Here is a 24,570-nt window from a genome sequence, read left to right on the forward strand (position 1 = left end):
ATAAAAATATTATAGGGCCAGGTGCAGTGGCTCACGCCTGTAATCTCAGCATTTTGGGAGGACAAGGCCGGCAGACCATGAGGTCGGGAGATTAAGACCATCCTGGCTAACACAGTGAAACCCCGTCTTTACTAAAAAATACAAAAAAATTAGCTGGGTGTGGTGGTGGGCACCTGTAATCCCAGCTACTCGGGAGGCTGAGGCAGGAGAATGGCATGAACCCGGGAGGCAGAGCTTGCAGTGAGCCAAGATTGAGATTGCGCCACTGCACTCCACCCTGACAGAGTGAGACTCCGTCTCAAAAAAAATAAAATAAAAAATAAAAGTAACTATTAGTACCTTCCCCTTAATAAAAACTCAAATTTAAAATAAGTGATTTGAGGCTGGCTATAGTGGCTCACATCTGTAATCCCAGAACTTCGGGAGGCCAAGGCAGGTGGATCACTTGAGGCCAGGAGTTTGAGACCAGCTTGGCCAACATGGCGAAACCCTGTCTCTACTAAAAATACAAAAAAATTAGCTAGGCATGGTGGCGTACACCTGTAATCCAAGCTACTTGAGAGGCTGAGGCAAGAGAATTGCTTGAATCCAGGAGATGGAGGTTGCAGTGAGCCGAGATCACACCACTGCACGCCAGCCTGGGCGACAGAGCGAGACCCTGTCTCAAGAAAATATATATAAAATAAAATATTCCCATATGTTATTGAAAAGAATGTGTATTCTGAAGTTGTTGGGTGTCAATATGCTAAACATGCCTATTAGGTTGTTAATCAGATTGTTCAAATCTTCTATATATTTACTGATTTCTTTTAGCCATTCTGTCAGTCACATAAAAGGTCTATTAAAAAATGTTTCTCTAGGCCTGTGGATTTGTCTGTTTTTGCTCATATTTCTACTATTTTTTGCTCCCTGTATTTTGTAATCATGATGTTAGATATACAAAGAAGTATCACATCTAAATAAAACTGAATTGAACCTTTTATTGAAGTATTATCTCTAGTGATGCTTTCTGCTTTAAAGTCTACTTTCATATTAAAATAGCTACAGCATTCTCATGGTAGTATCTTAGACCAGTTATTATTCACTTTCTCATTAGCTATGTGATGCCTTCAAACAGGCATTTTCCCCAGCTTTTCTAGTTGTCTTCTGCAAAATGGTTTGCCTCAATCTGTAGTTTATCATTTTTGGAAAGAGTCTGCTCTTTCTGTGCCTATAAACTTCCAGGTCTATAAACTCAATGTTTGTCCACCTCATGGTGGGCTGTACTCTAGGGAGTTCCTTTATATATCTATATTCTATTTCACTAATTATCGCTTTGGCTGTGTCTAATTTCCTCCTTAGCCTAATAACTGAATTTTTAATGTTAATAATCTTTTTTTTTTAATTTCCAGAAGTTCTACTTAGTCATTTTCCCAATCTGGCAGGTCATTTTTTACAGTATCTTATTTATTTCTCATCCTTCCAAGCTTCTTGTTTATATTTTAAAAGAAGCATCACACTGTGTAAGTATATTTACCGTATTCGTTTTTCACTAGGAATCTGATAATTTGACTGGCCAGCAGCCAGTGTTTCTGCTGGCTCTAATTTCTCATGCTGGTGAATTTCTTCATCTGATTTATGACTTTACTGTGAACTGCTGATTTTCCTTGAAACATTATTTGTGGAAATTCTTGGAGGCCTGGGTTGAAGTAGCACTGTTTCAGAGATGCACATTTCCTTTCTTGCCTCTTGGGATGCAACCAACCTGACAGCACTATAATTAAATCCTTGGCATGAGGATTTTGGACCTCATTGGTACAACCAAGTCAACCTGAACTCATGTGATGGCCTTTCTCATGTTTTAGGAGAATTCACATCCTATCTTCCCCGACCCCTCCTAGTGCCTAGGTAAAGATAGGCAGGTTTCCTTACTGTTCACTCCCCATCCCCAGCCTCTCCACTGGCAAGTTTATTTTTATCAGTCATCCTTACATTGACAGTATGTCTCAGCCGACTCCCAATTATGCTTTATTTCCTATCCCCCTTTTCCTCTTTCCCCAGCAGAAACATTCAGGGACAATCCAGCTCACATTCCAGCATTCCTGCTTTCATTTCATCTTTGGTCTTTATGGATTCCCTTCTTTCATGCCAACTAAGCAATGTATTTGGAAAGATGCTTTATAAATTTTTTACATTTCAGTTGTTTCAACTGGGAGGTTATTCAGAGTATACAAGCTGTCAAACTCTGAGAAACAGACACCGTTACAACTAATTTTCAACTAACTTGAAAAAAGGTTCATAGAACTCTGCATCTGAGTTGCAATTAGCTTTGTTTATCCAGTGACAAACCACTAACCTCAAAAGACTACTCAGCAGGTGATCCACTCAAAGGTAATTCATCTTGGTGTACATAAAACAATGCTTTAAAAAAAATCCCCATTCCTTAAAAGAAAAACAATTTAACTAAAATACTAGCTGGTAATACAAAATTTGAAGAGAATAAGAAATGTACATTTGTTTATAATAAGAACAATGAAACAATTTTCTGGACTATGACATTTGTAGACGCGAAATCTTGGCTCAGTGAAATGTCAGATTCCTTAAATGTTCCCCCAACAATAAAGCATTTCCTGATGTGAAACCTTTATTTCACAAAATAACCACGTTATGGTTTCTGCCTGACAAGGTCCTGGAGCCAGTGATATTTGTTATGACCCTTCCCTACCCAAAGTCACTAAAGTATGCACCAAAGGCAAAGCACAGTAGAAATTTCCTTCAGAACTGCTGTCTAATCAGGTAAGCCTGAAGATGTGGCACAGATGAAAATTATTCAAGCTCCAAGAGGGAGGTTCCAAGATGGCCGAATAGGAACAGCTCCAGTCTACAGCTCCCAGTGTGAGTGACACAGAAGACGGGTGACTTCTACATTTCCAACTGAGGTACTGGTTCATCTCACTGGGGCTTGTCAGACAGTGGGTGCAGCCCATGGAGCATGAGCCGAAGCAGGGCGGGGCATCACCTCAACCAGGAAATGCAAGGGGTCGGGGAATTCCCTTTCCTAGCCAAGGGAAGCCGTGACAGACGGTACCTGGAAAATTGGGACACTCCCACCCTAATACTGCACTTTTCCAACGGTCTTAGCAAATGGCACACCAGGAGATTATATCCCGCCCCTGGCTCGGAGGGTCCCACACCCATGGAGCCTTGCTTGCTGCTAGCACAGTAGTCTGAGATCGAACTGCAAGGCGGCAGCGAGGCTGGGGAAGGGGCATCTGCCATGGCGGAAGCTTGAGTACGTAAACAAAGCGGCTGGGTAACTCAAACTGGGTAAAGCCCACTACAGCTCAAGGAGGCCTACCTGCCTCTGTAGACTCCACCTCTGGGGGCAGGGCATAGCCCAAAAGAAGGCAGCAGAAACTTCTGCAGACTTAAACGTCCCTGTCTGATAGCTTTGAAGAGAGTAGTGGTTCTGCCAGCATGGAGTTTGAGATCTGAGAATGAACAGACTGCCTCCTAAAGTGGGTCCCTGACCCCCGAGTAGCCTAAGTGGGAGGCACCTCCCAGTAGGGGCTGATTGACACCTCATAAGGCTGGGTGCCCCTCTGAGATGAAGCTTCCAGAGGAAGGATCAGGCAGCAACATTTGCCATTCTGCAATATTTGCTGTTCTGCAGCCTCTACTGGTGATATCCAGGCAAACAGCATCTGGAGTGGACCTCCAGCAAACTCCAACAGACCTGCAGCTGAGGGTCCTGACTGTTAGAAGGAAAACAAACAGAAAGGACACCCACACTAAAACCCCATCTGTAAGTCACCATCATCAAAGACAAAAGGTAGATAAAACCACAAAGATGGGGAGAAACCAGAGCAGAAAAGCTGAAAATTCTAAAAATCAGAGCTCCTCTTCTCCTCCAAAGGTACACAGCTCCTCGCCAGCAACGGAACAAAGCTGGATGGAGAATGACTTTGACGAGTTGAGAGCAGAAGACTTCAGATGATCGGTAATAACAAACTTCTCCGAGCTAAAGGAGGATATTCGAACCCATCGCAAAGAAGCTAAAAACCTTGAAAAAAGATTACATGAAGGGCTAACCAGAATAAACAGTGTAGAGAAGACCTTAAATGACCTGATGGAGCTGAAAACCATGGCACAAGAACTACAAGATGCATGCACAAGCTTCAGTAGCCGATTCGATCAAGTGGAAGAAAGGGTATCAGTGATTGAAGATCAAATGAATGAAATGAAGCGAGAAGAAAAGTTCAGAGAAAAAACAGTAAAAAGAAACAAACAAAGCTCCCAAGAAATATGGGACTATGTGAAAAGATCAAATGTGGTCTGATTTTTCACATGTACCAGAAAGTGATGGGGAGAATGGAACCAAGTTGGAAAACACTCTTCAGGATATTATCCAGGAGAACTTCCCCAATCTAGCAAGGCAGGCCAACATTCAAATTCAGGAAATACAGAGAACGCCACAGAGATACTCCTCGAGAAGAGAAACTCCAAGGCACATAATTATCAGATTCACCAAGGTTGAAATGAAGGAAAAAATGTTAAGGGCAGCCAGAGAGAAAGGTCAGGTAACCCACAAAGGGAAGCCCATCAGACTAAAAGCAGATCTCTCGGCAGAAACTCTACAAGCCACAAGAGAGTGGGGGCCAATATTCAACATTCTTAAAGAAAACAATTTTCAACCCAGAATTTCACATGCAGCCAAACTAAGCTTCATAAGTGAAGGAGAAAGAAAATCCTTTACAGACAAACTCTGAGAGATTTTGTCACCACCAGGCCTGCCTTAAAAGAGCTCCTGAAGGAAGCACTAAACATGGAAAGGAACAACCGGTACCAGCCACTGCAAAAACATGCCAAATTGTAAAGATCATTGATGTTAGGAAGAAACTGCATCAACTAACAGACAAAATAACCAGCTAACATCATAATGACAGGATCAAATCCACACATAACAATATTAACCTTAAATGTAAATGGGCTAAATGCTCCAATTAAAAGACACAGACAGGCAAATTGGATAAAGAGTCAAGACACATCAGTGTGCTATATTCAGAAGACCCATCTCACGTGCAGACACATATATGCTGAAAATAAAGGGATGGAGGAATATCTACCAAGCAAATGGAAAACAAAAAAAGCAGGGTTGCAATCCTAGTCTCTGATAAAACAGACTTTAAACCAACAAAGATCAAAAGAGACAAAGAAGGCCATTACATAATGGTAAAGGGATCAATTCAACAAGAAGAGCTAACTATCCTAAATATATATGCACCTAATACAGGAGCACCCAGATTCATAAAACAAGTCCTTAGAGACCTACGAAGAGACTTAGACTCCCACACAATAATAATGGGAGACTTTAACACCCCACTGTCAACATTAGACAGATCAATGAGACAGAAAGTTAACAAGGATATCCAGGAATTGAACTCAGCTCTGCACTAAACAGACCTAATAGACATCTACAGAACTCTCCACCCCAAATCAACAGAATATACATTCTTCCCAGCACATCGCACTTATTCCAAAATTGACCACATAATTGGAAGTAAAGCACTCCTCAGCAAATGTAAAAGAACAGAAATTATAACAAACTGTCTCTCAGACCAAAGTGAAATCAAATTAGAGCTCAGGATTAAGAAACTCACTCAAAACTGCTCAACTACATGGAAACTGAACAACCTGCTCCTCAATGACTACTGGGTACATAACGAAATGAAGGCAGAAATAAAGATGTCCTTTGAAACCAATGAGAACAAAGACACAACGTAGCAGAATCTCTGGGACACATTTAAAGCAGTGTTTAGAGGGAAATGTACAGCACTAAATGCCCACAAGAGAAAGCAGGAAAGATCTAAAATTGACACCCTAACATCACAATTAAAAGAACTAGAGAAGCAAGAGCAAACACATTCAAAAGCTAGCAGAAGGCAAGAAATAACTAAGATCAGAGAAGAACTGAAGGAGATAGAGACACAAAAAACCCTTCAAAAAAATCAATGAGAACTCCCCTCCCCCTCCCCCTCCCCCTCGTCTCCCCACGGTCTCCCTACGGTCTCCCTCTCATGCCGAGCCGAAGCTGGACTGTACTGCTGCCATCTCGGCTCACTGCAACCTCCCTGCCTGATTCTCCTGCCTCAGCCTGCCGAGTGCCTGCGACTGCAGGCACGCGCCGCCACGCCTGACTGGTTTTCGTATTTTTTTTGGTGGAGACGGGGTTTTGCTGTGTTGGCCTGGCCGGTCTCCAGCTCCTAACCGCGAGTGATCCGCCAGCCTTGGCCTCCTGAAGTGCCGGGATTGCAGACGGAGTCTCGTTCACTCAGTGCTCAATGGTGCCCAGGCTGGAGTGCAGTGGCGTGATCTCGACTCGCTACAACCTCCACCTCCCAGCCGCCTGCCTTGGCCTCCCAAAGTGCCGAGATTGCATCCTCTGCCCGGCCGCCACCCCGTCTGGGAAGTGAGGAGCGTCTCTGCCTGGCCGCCCATCGTCTGGGATGTGAGGAGCCCCTCTGCCTGGCTGCCCAGTCTGGGAAGTGAGGAGCGTCTCCGTCTGGCCGCCATCCCATCTAGGAAGTGAGGAGCATCTCTGCCCGGCCGCCCATCGTCTGAGATGTGGGGAGCGCCTCTGCCCCACCGCCCCGTCTGGGATGTGAGGAGCGCCTCTGCCCGGCCGCGACCCTGTCTGGGAGGTGAGGAGCGTCTCTGCCCGGCCACCCCGTCTGAGAAGTGAGGAGACCCTCTGCCTGGCAACCGCCCCGTCTGAGAAGTGAGGAGTCCCTCCGCCCAGCAGCCGCCCCGTCTGAGAAGTGAGGAGCCCCTCCGCCCGGCAGCCGCCCCGTCTGAGAAGTGAGGAGCCTCTCCGCCCGGCAGCCACCCCGTCTGGGAAGTGAGGAGCGTCTCCGCCCGGCAGCCACCCCGTCCGGGAGGGAGGTGGGGGGGGGGTCAGCCCCCCGCCCGGCAAGCCGCCCCGTCCGGGAGGGAGGTGGGGGGGGGGTCAGCCCCCCGCCCGGCAAGCCGCCCCGTCCGGGAGGGAGGTGGGGGGGTCAGCCCCCCGCCCGGCCAGCCGCCCCGTCCGGGAGGGAGGTGGGGGGGGTCAGCCCCCCGCCCAGCCAGCCGCCCCGTCCGGGAGGGAGGTGGGGGGGTCAGCCCCCCGCCCGGCCAGCCGCCCCGTCCGGGAGGTGGGGGGGTCTGCCCCCCGCCCAACCAGCTGCCCCGTCCGGGAGGGAGGTGGGGGGGTCAGAACCCCGCCCGGCCAGCCGCCCCGTCCAGGAGGTGAGGGGCGCCTCTGCCCGGCCGCCCCTACTGGGAAGTGAGGAGCCCCTCTGCCTGGCCAGCCGCCCCGTCCGGGAGGGAGGTGGGGGGTCAGCCCCCCGCCCGGCCAGCCGCCCCATCTGGGAGGGAGGTGGGGGGGTCAGCCCCCTGCCCAGCCAGCCGCCCCATCCGGGAGGGAGGTGGGGGGGTCAGCCACCCATCCGGCCAGCCGCCCCGTCCGGGAGGGGAGGGGCGCCTCTGCCCGGCCACCCCTACTGGGAAGTGAGGAGCCCCTCTGCCCGTCCGGGAGGGAGGTGGGGGGGTCAGCCCCCCGCCCGGCCAGCCGCCCCGTCCAGGAGGGAGGTGGGGGGGTCAGCCCCCCGCCCGGCCAGCCGCCCCGTCCGGGAGGGAGGTGGGGGGGTCAGCCCCCCGCCCGGCCAGCCGCCCCGTCCGGGAGGTGAGGGGCACCTCTGCCCGGCCGCCCCTACTGGGAAGTGAGGAGCCCCTCTGCCTGGCCACCACCCCGTCTGGGAGGTGTGCCCAACAGCTCATTGAGAACGGGCCAGGATGACAATCGCGGCTTTGTGGAATAGAAAGGGGGGAAAGGTGGGGAAAAGATTGAGAAATCGGATGGTTGCCGTGTCTGTGTAGAAAGAAGTAGACATGGGAGACTTTTCATTTTGTTCTATACTAAGAAAAATTCTTCTGCCTTGGGATCCTGTTGATCTGTGACCTTACCCCCAATCCTGTGCTCTCTGAAACATGTGCTGTGTCCACTCAGGGTTAAATGGATTAAGGGCAGTGCAAGATGTGCTTTGTTAAACAGATGCTTGAAGGCAGCATGCTCATTAAGAGTCATCACCACTCCCTAATCTCAAGTACCCAGGGACACAAACACTGCGGAAGGCCGCAGGGTCCTCTGCCTAGGAAAACCAGAGACCTTTGTTCACTTGTTTATCTGCTGACCTTCCCTCCACTACTGTCCTATGACCCTGCCAAATCCCCCTCTGTGAGAAACACCCAAGAATGATCAATAAAAAATAAATAAATAAATAAATAAGAAAGAAGTTGGAACTCAAAAAAAAAAAAAAAAATCAATGAATCCAGGAACTCGTTTTTTGAAAAGATCAACCAAATTGATAGACCGCTAGCAAGATTAATAAAGTAGAAAAGAGAGAAGAATCAAACAGACGCAATAAAAAATGATAAAGGGGATATCACCACCGATCCCACAGAAATACAAACTACCATCAGAGAATACTATAAACACCTCTTTGCAAATAAACTAGAAAATCTAGAAGAAATGGATTAAGTCCTGGACACACACGCCCTCCCAAGACTAAACCAGGAAGAAGTTGCATCCCTGAATAGACTAATAACAGGCTCTGAAATTGAGGCAATAATTAATAGCCTGCCAACCAAAAAAGTCCAGGTCCAGATGGACTCACAGCTGAATTCTACCAGAGGTACAAAGAGGAGCTGGTACCATTCCTTCTGAAACTATTCCAATCAATAGAAAAAGAGGGAATCCTCCCTAACTCATTTTACGAGGCCAGCATCATCCTGATACCAAAGCCTGGCAGAGACACAACAAAAAAAGAGAATTTTAGACCAATATCCCTGATGAACATCGATGCAAAAATCCTCAATGAAATACTGGCAAACCGAATCCAGCAGCACATCAAAAAGCGTATCCACCATGATCAAGTGGGCTTCATCCCTGGGATGCAAGGTTGGTTCAACATACACAAATCAATAAACGTAATCCATCATATAAACAGAACCAAAGACAAAAACCACGATTATCCCAATAGATGCAGAAAAGGCCTATGACAAAATTCAACAGCCTTTCATGCTAAAAACGCTCAATAAACTAGGTATTGATGGGATGTATCTCAAAATAATAAGAGCTATTTATGACAAATCCACAGCCAATATCATACTGAATGGGCAAAAACTGGAAGCATTCCCTTTGAAAACTGGCACAAGACAGGGACGCCCTCTCTCACCACTACTATTCAACATAGTGTTGGAAGTTCTGGCCAGGGCAATCAGGCAGGAGAAAGAAATAAAAGGTATTCAATTAGGAAAAGAGAAAGTCAAATTATCCCTGTTTGCAGATGACATGATTGTATATTTAGAAAACCCCACTGTCTCAGCCCAAAACCTCCTTAAGCTGGTAAGCAACTTCAGCAAAATCTCAGGATACAAAGTCAATGTGCAAAAATCACAAGCATTCCTATACACCAATAACAGACAGAGAGCCAAATCATGAGCGAACTCCCATTCTCAATTGCTACAAAGAGAATAAAATACCTAGGAATCCAACTTACAAGGGATGTGAAGGATCTCTTCAAGAACTACAAACCACTGCTCAATGAAATGAAAGAGGACACAAACAAATGGAAGAACATTCCATGCTCATGGATAGGAAGAATCAGTATTGTGAAAACGGCCATACTGCCCAAGGTAATTTATAGATTCAATGCCATCCCCATCAAGCTACCAATGACTTTCTTCACAGAATTGGAAAAAACTACTTTAAAGTTCATATGGAACCAAAAAAGAGCCCGCATTGCCAAGACAATCCTAAGCCAAAAGAACAAAGCTGGAGGCATCATGCTACCTGACTTCAAAGGCTACAGTAACCAAAACAGCATGGTACTGGTACCCAAACAGAGATATAGACCAATGGAACAGAACAGAGCCCTCAGACATAATACCACACATCTACAACCATCTGATCTTTGACAAACATGACAAAAACAAGAAATGGGGAAACTATTCCCTATTTAATAAATGGTGCTGGGAAAACTGGCTAGCCATATGTAGAAAGCTGAAACTGGATCCCTTCCTTATACCTTATACAAAAATTAATTCAAGATGGATTAAAGACTTAAATGTTAGACCAAAAACCATAAAAACCCTAGAAGAAAACCTAGGCAATACCATTCAGGACACAGGCATGGGCAAGGACTTCATGACTAAAGCACCAAAAGCAATGCCAACAAAAGCCAAAATTGACAAATGGAATCTAATTAAACTGAAGAGCTTCTGCACAGCAAAACAAACTACCATCACAGTGAACAGGCAACCTACAGAATGGGAGAACATTTTTACAGTCTACCCATCTGACAAAGGGCTAATATCTAGAATCTACAAAGAACTTAAATTTACAATAAAAAAATCAAACAACCCCATCAAAAAGTTGGTGAAGGATATGAACAGACACTTCTCAAAAGAAGACATTTATGCAGCCAAAAGATGCATGAAAAAATGCTCATCATCACTGGCCATCAGAGAAATGCAAATCAAAACCACAATGAGATTCCATCTCACACCAGTTAGAATGGTGATCATTAAAAAGTCAGGAAACCACAGGTGCTGGAGAGGATGTGGAGAAATAGGAACACTTTTACACTGTTGGTGGGACTGTAAACTAGTTCAACCATTGTGGAAGACAGCGTGGCGATTCCTCAAGGATCTGGAACTAGAAATACCATTTGACCCAGCCATCCCATTACTGGGTATATACCCAAAGGATTATAAATCGTGCTGCTATAAAGACACATGCACACGTATGTTTACTGCGGCACTATTCACAATAGCAAAGAATTGGAACCAACACAAATGTCCATCAATGATAGACTGGATTAAGAAAATGTGGCACATATACACCATGGAATACTATGCAGCCATAAAAAGGGATGAGTTCGGCTGGGCGCGGTGGCTCACGCCTGTAATCCCAGCACTTTGGGGAGGCCGAGGCAGGCAGATCATGAGGTCTGGAGATCGAGACCATCCTGGCTAACATGGTGAAACCCCATCTCCACTAAAAAATACAAAAAAATGAGCCAGGCATGGTGGCGGGCGCCTGTAGTCCCAGCTACTCAGGAGGCTTAGGCAGGAGAATGGCGTGAACCTGGGAGGTGGAGCTTGCAGTAAGCTGAGATCGTGCCACTGCACTCCAGCCTGGGAGATAGAGTGAGACTCCGTCTCAAAAAAAAAAAAAAAAAAAAAAAAAGGATGAGTTCATGTCCTTTGTAGGGACATGGATGAAGCTGGAAACCATCATTCTCAGCAAACTATCGCAAAGACAGAAAACCAAACACTGCATGTTCTCACTCATAGGTGGGAACTGAACAATGAGAACACTTGGACACAGGATGGGGAACATGACACACCAGGGCCTGTCGTGGGGTGGGGGAGGGGGGAGGGAGGAGGGAGAGCATTAGGAGATACACCTAATGTAAATGACGAGTTAATGGGTGCAGCACACCAACATGGCACATGTATGAATATGTAACAAACCTGCACGTTGTGCACATGTACCCTGAAACTGAAAGTATAATTTAATAAAAAGTAAAAAAAAATCATTCAAGCTCCAATGAACAAAAAACAACAGAAAGGTGTACATTATTGTCTGCCACCAAATTCTGAAGCATTAACCTTAGCCATAAATACATACTACAAGTCATAAGCTCATTCAGAATAAGGAATGTGGCTGGATTCACAAAAGTCTAGCTGTAAAATTGGAAAAATAGTCCAAAGTATAGGCCCTCACAGGGCCGGATGTTTTAAATGAGAGCTCTTGAAATTCTTTTGGTCTCCTGAAACCTTGTTCTACAGGGCTTTGGTAGAGAAATAAATCAAGAGAAAAGGTATTTCAGTTCAACAATGGGGCTCATTCATTTTTGCTACTCACAAGTTAGAACACTGTTGATTTAAATGGAAAACAGGAAAATTACTTTTTAAAAAGAAACATGATTTAACTCTTTAACCATTTCATTTTTTGCCTACCTTCTCTGAGGCCCTTTTGTTTATAAAGTGGCATTATTCACTCTGAAGCCAAAAGAATTTTCAATTCCCAAACCTCTCTACATTCAAATGTTAAAATTACTTTTTATAAACCTGCTTCTTGGTGGGGACTGATTCATTTATTGAGTGAAGATTAGTTTAAAATAAATTATCTTATGGTTTTCCTAGAGCAAAGTCATACTTTTATTACTTTCTTTGAAAAATCATCAACTAAACTATATTAACTACATGTCATAGAAAATGCTGTGCAAGCTCCCTAATAATGGCAGCTAAAGTGCTTTTATACTTTACAAAAACTCTAAGGGCTGGACATGTCACAACAACAAATGCAAGGAGTGGTCAGGCACTGAGGCTGCAGGGCGCATGGGCTGCTATTGTCCTGAATGACTTCCTTCTGTCTCAGTCTGCCACATGATTAACAGTTAGAACACAGGCTTGGGAGTTAAGCTGACATGGATCCAAGTCTTTAAATGGCATTAGGAAAGCTAGTTGGCCTCACCAGCCTCAGTTTCCTGGGGATAATAATCCGTGCTCCTCGGAAGCTGTTGAGAAGACTGAATGAGAGGCCTACATTTGTAGCTCAGAACCTGACACACAGGAAATGTTACATAAACAGTATTAACTATTATTCCAAATAACCCCAGTGTTCAAGTGACAAAAGTAAACGGAACATTTTAAAATTAGTATAAATACTCATTTTATCACTAGTATTTTGTCTTTTATATCAAATTTCCTATTTTGGGTCTTGTTTTTATACTGTCTTTTGATGTCCCAATTCTTTTTCGTTTTTCTGCATTCCCACTCTGACACACAGATTTCCTACCAACTCCCTGTCTTCTCTCTGAGGCCCTCCTCAGAGAGGTTTGCTTTTAGCACTCAGATGACTTTGCTAAGCTTTGGACAGCTCCTTTGCTTAAAGCTTCTTGAATGTTTATCTCCCCTTTTCCACTCTACGCCCAAAGAATGTCCAGCCCTGCCAGGCAAGAACAAAAGAGTCAATATCATCTCTGCTACCTAAAAATAAGAGCTGCATTAGTCAGAGATGGTGAAATGACCAATCTACATGTCTGCTAAATACCAGATTTCCTTTTATGGTTATGTGTTAGCATGTAATGCAAATTTAATTCCTAATGCAGGAAAAAGCCAATTTTCTTTAATGACACGAAAGCCTTAAAATAAAAATATGGTAGGTACTGAATACTTTATCAATCTAAAACAATCAAACTTTTAGCAAAAAAAGGAAAAAGCACAGACAGGTTAGTGAAAGTCTGGGCAAATCCCAGGTAAGCTGATATTTCCTTATAGAAATCAGCATGTCACCACCATGCACCTTTTCTCCCTAAACTCCTCATAAATGCTGTGACATGAGAAAAGACCGCTATAGGCCCGTTTTAAGGATGCCTATATTGAAGGAGGTTAAGTTACTAACAACAAAGATTTCAGACTTACGGTTCTTTTTGCCTAACAATCACTTCTTAAGAATTCTATTAAAAATCTCCGATATAATTAATTTTAAATGTAGGTCGGGTGCAGTGGCCCATGCCTGTAATCCCAGCACTTTGGGAAGCTGAGGCAGACGGATCACCTGAGGTCAGGGGTTCATGACCAGCCTGGCCAACATGGCGAAACCCTGTTTCTACTAAAAATACAAAGTTAGCTGGGTGTGGTGGCAGGCACCTATAATCCTAGCTACTTGAGAGGCTGAGGCAGGAGAATCACTTGAACCCAGGAGGCGGAACGTGCAGAAAAAAAAAATGTATTCAGAACAGGGACTAATGGTCAGCTCCTTTTTTGCTGCTATTATCCTATAAAGCAGGGAATAAAGTACCTGACTTTCTACTGGAAAATTAAAGAACCAAAGAGAAAAGAAAATGAAAAAAAGAAAGAAAACAGAAAAGAGAGGAAGTCTGAGCCTGGATCTGCGCTGGGCCACAGCCCGTCAGACACTCCCTCAAACTGACGATATCCACATCTTACCATCCAGCAGATGGGGAGCACTTGAAGGGCAGGGGCTACCACGTGTCATTACAAGTGCACAACACAGTGCCTGGCACAGGGTAGGACATTAATGCATGTCTAATTCATAACTAAATATATGATTTAGGTACTCCTACATTTTAAACTGAACCTTACATACAGTTGTTTATAATGTAGACAACAAAAGTAACCAAAGTTAAATTTTAAAGAAGTTATTAGTATCTTCTGCTTTTCTAATAAAATTATTTAGAAATATATCCCTGAGTTAAATGTATTTATATTTTTAAGGCAGAAACTTAAGTTTTCATGTAAATTTTTAAAGTCCACAGACTTGAGAGAAAAGAGACAGCTCTGAGCTCTGATACCCATACTGCAGAAAATATTCAAAAATTTATTCTGAATTTTGTCTATGTAACTAAAGTATATAAGGCAACTTTTTATATATTAAAAATAAGGCCAGACACAGTGGCTCACACCTGTAATCCCAGCACTTTGGGAGGCTGAGGCAGGAGGACTGCTTGAGCCCACGTGTTCGAAACCAGCCTGGGCAATATAGTGAGACTCCATCTCTATTTTATATTTAAATAAAGTAAATAAATAAAATAGGGTTATAGCAAACTTAGGAAACAAAGTATATACATACTTCAAAAGAAATAATATTGATTAGAAAGGTATAGAAAATATAAGAAAATCCAGACAAATTATTTTCTTGTAAGGTTCAGGATAATTAATTTCAACAAATCTGTGGGCATGAATCACATCAAGGATCATAGGAGTCAAGACTCAGCTGTCTTTTCTACTCCAGAACTAAAAAACGTCATGCTAGCCTGGTGTCTTTAATGTTACCTTGATACTTCTTCACTTTTGATGTTAAGCAACAGAATAAGAGAATCAAAAATCTTCTGCTCACACAATATAAAAGAATGAAAAAAAGAACCCATCATTCTCAGTGCTTAATAAAGGACAAAAATTTAATGAAAAAAAATTTAGGAAGCCACAGGGATAAAGATTCAAAATGCTCAGAAGGCAGTAACAGTTACAGAGGGAGGGGGGCTTATCAAGCAAGGCCACCTGAGCACAAGGATCCCTAAAGGGACACGTCATTCGAGACAAGCTGGTACACACCTGCTGTGAGTCCAATAGGGACTGCTCTAGGTGCTGGCAACTCCATGGGGAACAAGACAGGCAACATCTCTAATCTCATGCAGCTCACGGATCCTCACACAAAGTGCTTTTGTATGGAGAGAAATGGAAATCAGAATCGGGGAAAGGAGGAGAAGGGGCAACTCTGGAGAGAAAGGTATCTATCAAAAGTACAAGGAAGGCCAGGCACAGTGGCTCACGCCTGTAATCCCAGCATTCTGGGAGGCCGAGGCAGATGGACCATGAGGTCAGGAGATCGAGACTAGCCTGGCCAACATGGTGAAACCCATCTCTATGAAAAATACAAACACCAGCCAGGTATGGTGGCATGCGCCTGTAGTCCCAGCTACTTGGGAGGCTGAGAAAGGAGAATTGCTTGAACTTGGGAGGTGGAGGTTGCGGTGAACTGAGATCACGCCACCGCACTCCAGCCTGGGTGACAGAGCGAGATTCCGTCTCAAAAAAAAAAAAAAAAAAAAAGGACAAGGAAGCCTGGTAGCCCCTGACAGGGACCTCTCTTCTCCCAAAGCAAGAAGGTAGTAACTTCACACATTTCTCTGGTAAGCCAGTGGAGAACAGGACATGACTCTTTGGAGATGATCTGCTTAGCTGTTCTGAACAGCTGAAAAATTATTATATATAAGCTTCTAAAGCCCAGATGACAGGCCTAATTCCATTTCTATACAGTGATGCATGAGGTGAGTCATGGAAATTACCTGTTCAGAAAAGGTAAGAAGGAGCAATTGCCAGCCTCAACTGCAGTTACTGGGTAAAGGATGTGATCCACAGCTTGCAACAAATGTGTTCATATTCTTAAGTGAAAATACTGCAAATGTAAATGGCAGAAATGAGGTTGTCCAAAGAGAGGCAGAGAACAACAGAGACAGCACTCCCATAAGGCAGCAAAAGAATAGAAGTCCACACTTATTTGACAAAATGAATCCAGTTTTAATTCATACAGATCGCATTTAACTTTCAAGTTGCTAAGATATTTTCTATCCTGCTAATTTAGTTTTTTCTCCCTATGTGCTTTTTAAAAAGATATTAAATTGCCATTGGCCTTTTTCGGGGGGCTTTTTGTGCTCTCATTTCAAAATGCACGTGGGCAGGTTTTCTTGGGAGACACAGATGATGGCAACGTGACATGAGCCACCCAAGTGAAATTCTTTAGTCCTCAAAAAAGACAACTGAGTGGTATCCTAAATATATAAATAATTAATTTATACAAAAATGCTGATAATTCCCCCTGGCTTTAAGGGAAAACAGCTTAAAATCCTAGCAGAAAGGCTTTAAGATATCAAAAGAGGTATAGATTTTAGTAATATGAAATTGGAGGTTTCACAACATGGATTGAGTTTTCAGGCACCAGTTGTTCAGGTCTAAGTCATCTAACATTCAAGTTAACTAGTGCATTTAGCATTTAAGTTAAATGTTAATTATTCTATTTTTAGTGTAAAGAGGATAACAAAATTGGGGAAGCAGGTAAAAAAAAAAAAAAAGCAAAAAAGATCCAAGGAGTTAGTCATGGTCATCAACCGGGCATACAGACCCCTGAATTTTCAATTACCAACCTGCACAATTAGACATGTTCCCTCTCACAGTCTCCTCTTTTGTGATTATGAATCTGGCTTTGCAGAAAACAAGTTAATTTGAAAATCTGTATTTAGAGCAGCTTTGAATCTGCAGATAGACTTTTTTTTGTTTTGTTTTTTTGGTGTCCTCAATCTAGTTTTCTAAGCTACCTAAAACTAAAGTACGGTGATTCTAAATATTCCTCTTTCAGTCAAGAAACAAACAAAAAAAGAAGGAATACTTGAGAGAACTCACTGCATGCCAGAAACCCTGCTAAGTCCTTTTCTTTGCATTTTCATTATTCCTCACAATTCCCTATGAAGTAGATGTTATTTCCTTATTTGCAGACATGGAAATATTAAGGGAGAGAAAAAAAAACTTGAACAGGGTAACCAGTTATTTAGTGGCAGAGCTGAGATTAAAATTCAAATCTGATTTGAAAGGCTGTGGTTATTATCCCAATATATCCAACTGTAACTAACAGGAACCATTTTTTTCCTTAATTTAATGATCCCTATCTGAATCTGCTGTGTCTCCCCTTTTATAGACTAAATTTACTTAATCTTTTCAATAGTAAAACAATCACACACAATACTTGTTTCTCTAAATAGTCACGATCATTGATTCAAAATGAAACCAGTGATCAATTAAAAAGCAAACAAACAAGAGTTCTCTAACCCTGTCCCGCACCATTGATTTTTGAACCTAAGAATGAAAACTGATATCCACTTGGTGAATAACTGCAATTGTTGAGAACTTTCAGAATCCCAGGGCCACCATTCAAAAGAATTACTCTGAAGTTTATGTTATCCACAAACATAATGCTAGCAAAGCAATAATCAGAAAAAAGATAACGGGCTCAGTGCTACACCTGGAACCCAGAAGCTACCACTGGAGAATGCTGATCCAATTCATCAGTATGCTGCTCAACAGCTTCAAATCCACCTATCCTATGTTATTCTCTTCATATTCTGCTTTCTGGTCCACAGGATATGACATACTTTGCCAAACGCATCAGTAAAGCCCTAACACTGACAGATCAGGTTAGTACCACTGGACTTGTTTGCTCCATGAGCTCACTGTGATGGTCTTTTTGCTATCAACTTGGCTAGGCTAGTGTCCCTCGTTAATCAATCAAACACAAATATAGGTGTTGCTGTGAAAGTATTTTGTAGATGGGATTAAGGCCCATAATCCATTGACTTTAATGAAGAGATTATCCTGGATAATCTGAGTGGGCCTGACTCAATCAGTTGGAAGGCCTTAAGAGCAGAGCTGAGGCTTCCCTGGAGCTCTGAATGGATCATGGCCATTAAGAGTTTCTTAGATGTTCCCCTTTATTCTTCCTCATATTCATTCTTAGCTACACTATCTAGAATTTGGTTTTTTAGAGCCTAGTGCACCTCTGTACTGTCTTCCTTTTGGAATCCCAATCTCTTGAGTACTCTCTTTTCTAAATGCTAATGCTGCAATAATAAAATAACTGGGTTGCAGGGGAAAGATAAGGACTGAGAGGTTGGGGGAAAACAAAGAGGGTTTCCATGAGTTTTGCCAGCACTTGAAAGTTTCACTCAAAATATTATTATGCCTTATTAAAGCGGATATAGCAATAGCAGTCTGGTATATAAATATGTGGACAGAATTTGATTCTCTATATTTGGAACATGTGTGCAGGATAACAGCACCATAATGTCTGATGTCACTGATTCGTTCAGGCTCAATCTTAAAAGGTTTGCTCAGTTCTATGAAGACCTATGCTTGTAACTCACATGAACAATTCCTGGATGGTGGTTTGCCCTGACAGAGAATGCAAACACTGATGTGGCCGATGCTGGTTTCTTGATACCAACATGGATGTATCTCTTTTTCTTAATAGAAAAAAATACTCAGTTTTATTAAATGGATATATTTTAACTCTAGGAAAAAAGTTGCTGACTTCACCCTGGTATATGTGTGTGAATGGTGCTCTGTAGTATCTAATGTTAGGATGCAGATCTTGCTCAGAAAAGTTTAAAAATGACGCGATGCTCAATCAGACAAATATTTTCGTATCAGAATGTAACACAGATTAGAAACTAATAATGAGGTAAAGACATTATTACAGAAATGCACTTAGTATTTTGAAAATCTAGGTCAACCCTCTCTAAAATATTATTTTTTTTGCATTAACTAGAAGATAATGTAATTAGCTTAGTGTCTGTCCTTATCGGGGTGCCAGTACGTCTGATAGGATTTCTGGGTCTGGGAATTTTCAGCATAGTAAATTGTGCAGCTGAAAAGTTTTTGTGCTTGATGATAGTGCTGGTATGATAGAGATGGTGGAAGAGAACATTTAAAATAAGCCATCTTCAGAATTTGTAACTGGCTGGTTCTATGCTTATCATGATATGTAAGGCTTTGGCAAGCAAACACAGGCTGTTCTTTTCCTAAGTACTGAGGGCCACTCTACTGATTACGTTAATCTAGCCAATTCCCATTGGTCTAATAACCCTTGCCTGTGACAGTTTGCAACATTACGCCTTTTTTGTTTATTTTAAAGACAGGGTCTGGCTGTGTTGCCCAGGATGGTCTCCAACTCCTGGCCCCAAGCTGTCTTCCTGCCTCAGCCTCCTGAGCCCCTAGGATTGCAGGTATGATGCCACTATGCCCGGCTGCACCATTAAATCTAAATAGTTACCGACCAAAAGGGTCAGCTTCTCCTTCACGCTCTTCATGTGCAATACTCACAGGATATTTTCACACTATGTGCAGAAAGTATGGCTAATCTCAATCTACAGAGAAAATGCTAAAGCCAACAGTTTCATTCCATTTTCCCTCATTTTATGGAATAGAACTAAAAGAAAAAAATCAGATGAACCGACATGATATGGTAGAATGGAAGAGGGTCTTGGGAAATCAATTAATAGACCAAAATAATACTTTTTAAATGAAGTTTCTTGGAATAACTATCTGTGTCTGAAAAAATAACTCACCCGCGATGCCACTGGATTCCTGCTGTAGGTCACAGTACCAGAGTCGGTTTACTGGATCACATCCTTCCCTTATTGATAACAAGACATAGCGGCCATCATCAGATAACTAAAAAAGAAAAAAAAAAATAGTGCAGGGGACTAATTAGAATTTATTTTTGTGAGAACATTATTGAATATTAAGTTAAAAAATTAAGGTTAATTTTCAAAGGCAGTGTCTCTGCCCCAAACTCATGATCTGATAAGAAAGTTATCTGAATAAAAAGATGAACATCAATTTTATCTTATTTCACCCATAATCACAGTTTAACAAAACACAGTGAATTATTTTAGTTGAAAATATCAGTAGAGGTAACTGAATGTCATAACTTCAATGTAATTTTTATTTTAATTTCTAGTCTATTCTTTAAACTGAAAATATGTGAAATCCATCATTTTGAATATAATATCCTTGACTTTAAAGTTTCCTCATGGGTTGCATAATTTAAAGTTTGTTGTTCTCAATAAAAATTAGCAAAATGGGGCCGGGCGCAGTGGTTCACGCCTGTAATCCCAGCACTTTGGGAAGCCGAGTGGGGGTGGATCACCTGAGGTCAGGAGTTCAAGACCAGCCTGGCCAACATGGTGAAAACCTGTCTCTACTAAAAATATAAAAATTAGCCAGGCGTGGTGGTAGGCGCCTGTAATCCCAGCTACTCGTGAGACTGAGGCAGGAGAACTGCTTGAACCCAGGAGACGGAGGTTGCAGTGAGCTGACACGGTGCCACTGCACTCCAGCCTGGGCAACAGAGTGAGACTCCATCTCAAAAAAAAAAAAAAAAAAAAGAATTAGCAAAATGGGTATGGATGCAAGAAATTCACTATGGTTCACACTGGTCACATTGACAAGTTTCTACTGAACAACTGCTTATGCATATTTTTAGTCCCTTCTACTGCAAGATCTCAGAAATGAATGGCTTAGGCTCAGAGACTTTCCTTGTTAGTATAAACAGCAGAATGTTAGGTAGCAAAAAGAATCCTAATAAAAAAAATAATACAAACAATGTATTATTGTTTTGAGTTGACAAAAAATGTGGTATCAAACTATACATATTCTTTTGCAACTAATTTTTTTCATTCAATATGTTTTATAATTAGTCCATGTTGATATGTGTAAATCTAGTTCATTCATTTTAACTGCTGTATAGTATTACAATCCAGAAATATACCACCATTAGTTGATTCATCATCCTGCCCATAAACATCTATATTATTTGTTTTCTTACTATTACATACTTCTTCAGAAAATTTCTTGAACATGTTTGTGACCTAAAATGCTTCCCAGTGTATATAACTAGAAGTAAAATTGCTCAGTGGTAGGACATGCACATATTCAACTTTATGAGATGTTGCCAAATTATTCTCCAAAGTGGTTGTACCAACGTACACTCTTACTTAGCAATACCGTATGAGAGTTCCTGTTCTTCCATACCCTTATTATGAGGGTTAATTTTATATGTCAATCTGGCTAGACCATAGTGCCCAGATATTTGGATGTTAGTTTAGATGTTTGTGAAGTTTTTTTTTTTTTAAGGTAAGATTACATTTAAATGAGCAGACTTAGAGTAAAGCGGACCACCCTCCATAATGTGGGTGGGACTCATCCAATCAGTTGATGGCCTTAACAGAACACTGACCTCTGCTGAACAGGAGGGATTCAGCCAGCCAACTGCCTTTGGACTCAACTAGAACTCTTCCTTGAGTCTCCAGCCTGTGGGCCTACCCTGCAGGGTTAGGACTTGCCAAGGCTCCACAATCACATGAGCCAACTCCTTAAATAAATCCTCTCTATGTATATATATACATACATACACACATCCTATTAGCTCTTTTCTCTAGTAAACCCTGACTAATAGCTGTTATTCTTTCATTTGCTCCTTCAATAAACACTTGCTAAGCAGCTATTTTGTGCAAGACATTTTTCTAGGTGTTAAAGGTACATCAGTAAACAAATCAAGAAAAAATGTTACATCTATTAAGAGAGAGGAATACATAAATATGGAATTATGTAGTATATTATGATAAATGCCATGGAAAACATGAACAGGTCTGAGTAAGGGAGACAGGATATGGTGGTCGGGTTGTAGTTTTTTTTTTTTTTGAGACGGAGTTTCACCTTGTAGCCCAGGCTGGAGTGCAGTGGCACTCCAACCTGCGATCTCTGCCTCCTGGGTTCCAGCAATTCTCCTGCCTCAGCCTCCCGAGTAGCTGGGATTACAGACGCCTTCCACCATGCTCAGCTAATTTTTGGATTTTTCGTAGAGACGGAGTTTCACCATGTTGGTCAGTCTGGTCTTGAACTTCTCAAGGTGATCCACCCATCTTGGCCTCCCAAAGTGCCACTGCGCCCAGCCAAGGCTGTAGTTTTAAATATGGCAATCAAGGTAAACCCCATTAAGAAGGCATCTTTCCACTGTTTTCTGACTTGCACTGTTTCCACTGGGAAGTTGGTGTCATTTCTTATCTTTGTTTCCCTATATGCAGTATGTGTTTTCTCCTCTGGCTGCTTTTAGTATTTTGTTATCTTTGGCTTTCTGAACGTTGATTATTCTGTAACAGGCTTTGATGTAGTACCCTGCTTGAGATTAATTGAGCTTCCTGAATCTGTTGATTTCTGTATTTTATCAAATTTGTAACATTTTTGGCCACTTATGTCTCATGTATATATTTTTTGTCCTCTCACCCCTATTCTAGAACTTCAAATACATACTGTTACATAACTTGGTACTGCTCCACAGTCAATGAAATGTGTCCATTTTTGTCTTAGTTTCTCTTTGTGGTTTAGTTTTGATTGTCCTGTTTTCAACTTTTGCATTTTCTTTTATAGCATCTAAACTGCTATAAACAGATAATTTTTCATCTCAGAGTTTTATTTTTTATCTCTAGAAGAGTATGTGGTTCATTTTTATATTTTCTATTTCTTTGTTCATTATATTAACACTTAGTAAAGATCTCTAAAAAGTATTTTTTTATGATAGCTTTTTATAAGTCCTTATATGTTAATTCTACTCTCTGTTATTTCTGGATCTGTTTCTATTGACTATTTTTCCTCTTGGCTATCAGTCACATTTTTTTGCTTCTTTTTTAATAACTATTTATTTTTTAACTGGATTCTGGGCTTTTGAATGTTGTCTGGATTTCTTTTATTTTCTGGTCTGCCTGCAAAACATTTTGCGGCAGTTAATTCATTGGCGGATCAGCTTGATCCATTCAAGACTTGTTTTCAAAGGTTTGTTGGGTAAGGTATACAGCCCCACTGCTAAGGCATGGCTTCTCTGAGGTCTAAGTGAATACCCTGGGTGTTCACAAAGTCTTTCCCCTCTGACTTGTCAGAATGTGAACGTCTCCCAGCTGTTTTAAACCTTTGGGAGTTGTCAGCTTACAGCCCCCTAGTAGTTCTTAGCTTGAATCATAAAGTCTCAGTCAGTGTACACACTGCTTAACAGTTAGCTGAAAACATGAGGGGATTCCAAGGCAGATACCTGAAACTCTTAGTGGGCAGTTCCCTCCTTTTGTTAGTCTGCCCTGCAAATTCCAGTGGCTTCAGTCTCCCTGATTTCCAATCTTCGGATCGTTAGCTCAGTGAGACTACGATACTCTGAGCTCCTCCTCCTTGTGCCAGAGGCCAAAAAATAACTCCAGGCAGAAAGCTGGGGCAACTGTAGGATTTACCTCTTTCCTGGATCAGTCTGGGGCAGCCTATTGATCAATATCTGAAAACAGCTGCTTTGTCTATTTTGCATAGTTTCCTAGCTGTGTACAGCAGGAGGACTAGTCCAGTACCAGTTATATCATCATGTCCAGAAGCAAAAATCTATCATTATGTCTTAAACAAGTCTCTTGCAAATGAACACAATTTGAACACATCTAGTCTTTAAAATCCAATCTAAAAATCTGTATTCCATATCCATTAATTTTTATTGCTGAGGAACTGGCTTCCACATTTTAAATTTTGAACCTTTTATTTATCTTGATTTCCCCGGTGTCTTTCCTCTTTGTATTATATTTTTCCTTCTTTGATTTGGGAATTACACATTCTATTATCCTTAAGCTTTTAATATACATGGCTAACAAAACTGTTCAGAATTTTGGTTCCATCTTATTTTTAAACCATCCTATATTAAGATTATCCACAACGTCACAATTATAATCTTATTAATATAATTGAAAGCAACATCATTAATACTACTTCATACTTTTGTTCTCTTGTCCTTTAAATAAACACAGACTCTTTACAGCTTACATCAATCATAAATGATGGCTAATTCAGTTGTAGTGATTCAGTCATCAGAAAGATAGGGCAGTAACATTCACTGCAAGAACCACACCAAACCTTCGATGACAGCTGTCTCAAGCACATCTAATGAGTTTTTCTCAGCATTTCCAGCTGTGCTAAATAGCTGTAGCAGTTTATACTTAATCTAAAGCAGGCAGTCCCAAGGTACATTGCTGTTATAACGCCAATTAAGTCAGTCCTCTTCATTATAATTCTCTTCATCACAAACTGGAGTTGCTCCATAGCCACTAAAATTTGCTAAACTGAAAACAACGTTGCATTTTCAAATGCTCAAAGTCGCAAGCCTCAAAATCATTTGTAAGTCACTGTTGCCCCAAAATGTACAGACTAAAAATATACCTTCTTCCACTTAAATTTAAACAACACACACTTAATGACAGCCCCACACCCAGACTATTTCAAGGCAATTTAAAAGATGAATTTTGGAAATCACTGGGAGGGGAAGACATAAATCCTATTGATGTGGAGGGCATGTGACTGTGAACAGAATAAAGTCACTTTCCTAAAAGCCAG

The 24,570-nt window shown here is 41.9% G+C and overlaps 1 protein-coding gene across 5 annotated transcripts in view; it reads right to left on the reverse strand.

Annotated features, from left to right (window-relative positions):
• Positions 1 to 24,570, reverse strand: part of PREP (prolyl endopeptidase) — a 127,618-nt gene that overhangs the window by 57,963 nt on the left and 45,085 nt on the right. For all 5 annotated transcript variants that reach the window (XR_010158129.1, XR_010158128.1, XR_010158130.1 and 2 more), the window contains one exon: positions 19,725 to 19,830. Coding sequence is in view for 2 of the 5 variants with exons in the window: in XM_518657.7 (XP_518657.2) it covers positions 19,725 to 19,830 (106 nt within the window). In the remaining 3 variants the exon portion in view is untranslated. The remainder of the gene's footprint in view (positions 1 to 19,724; positions 19,831 to 24,570) is intronic.

The sequence above is a fragment of the Pan troglodytes genome, chromosome 5 (genome assembly GCF_028858775.2).
Source record: "Pan troglodytes isolate AG18354 chromosome 5, NHGRI_mPanTro3-v2.0_pri, whole genome shotgun sequence".
Lineage (NCBI taxonomy): Eukaryota > Metazoa > Chordata > Mammalia > Primates > Hominidae > Pan > Pan troglodytes.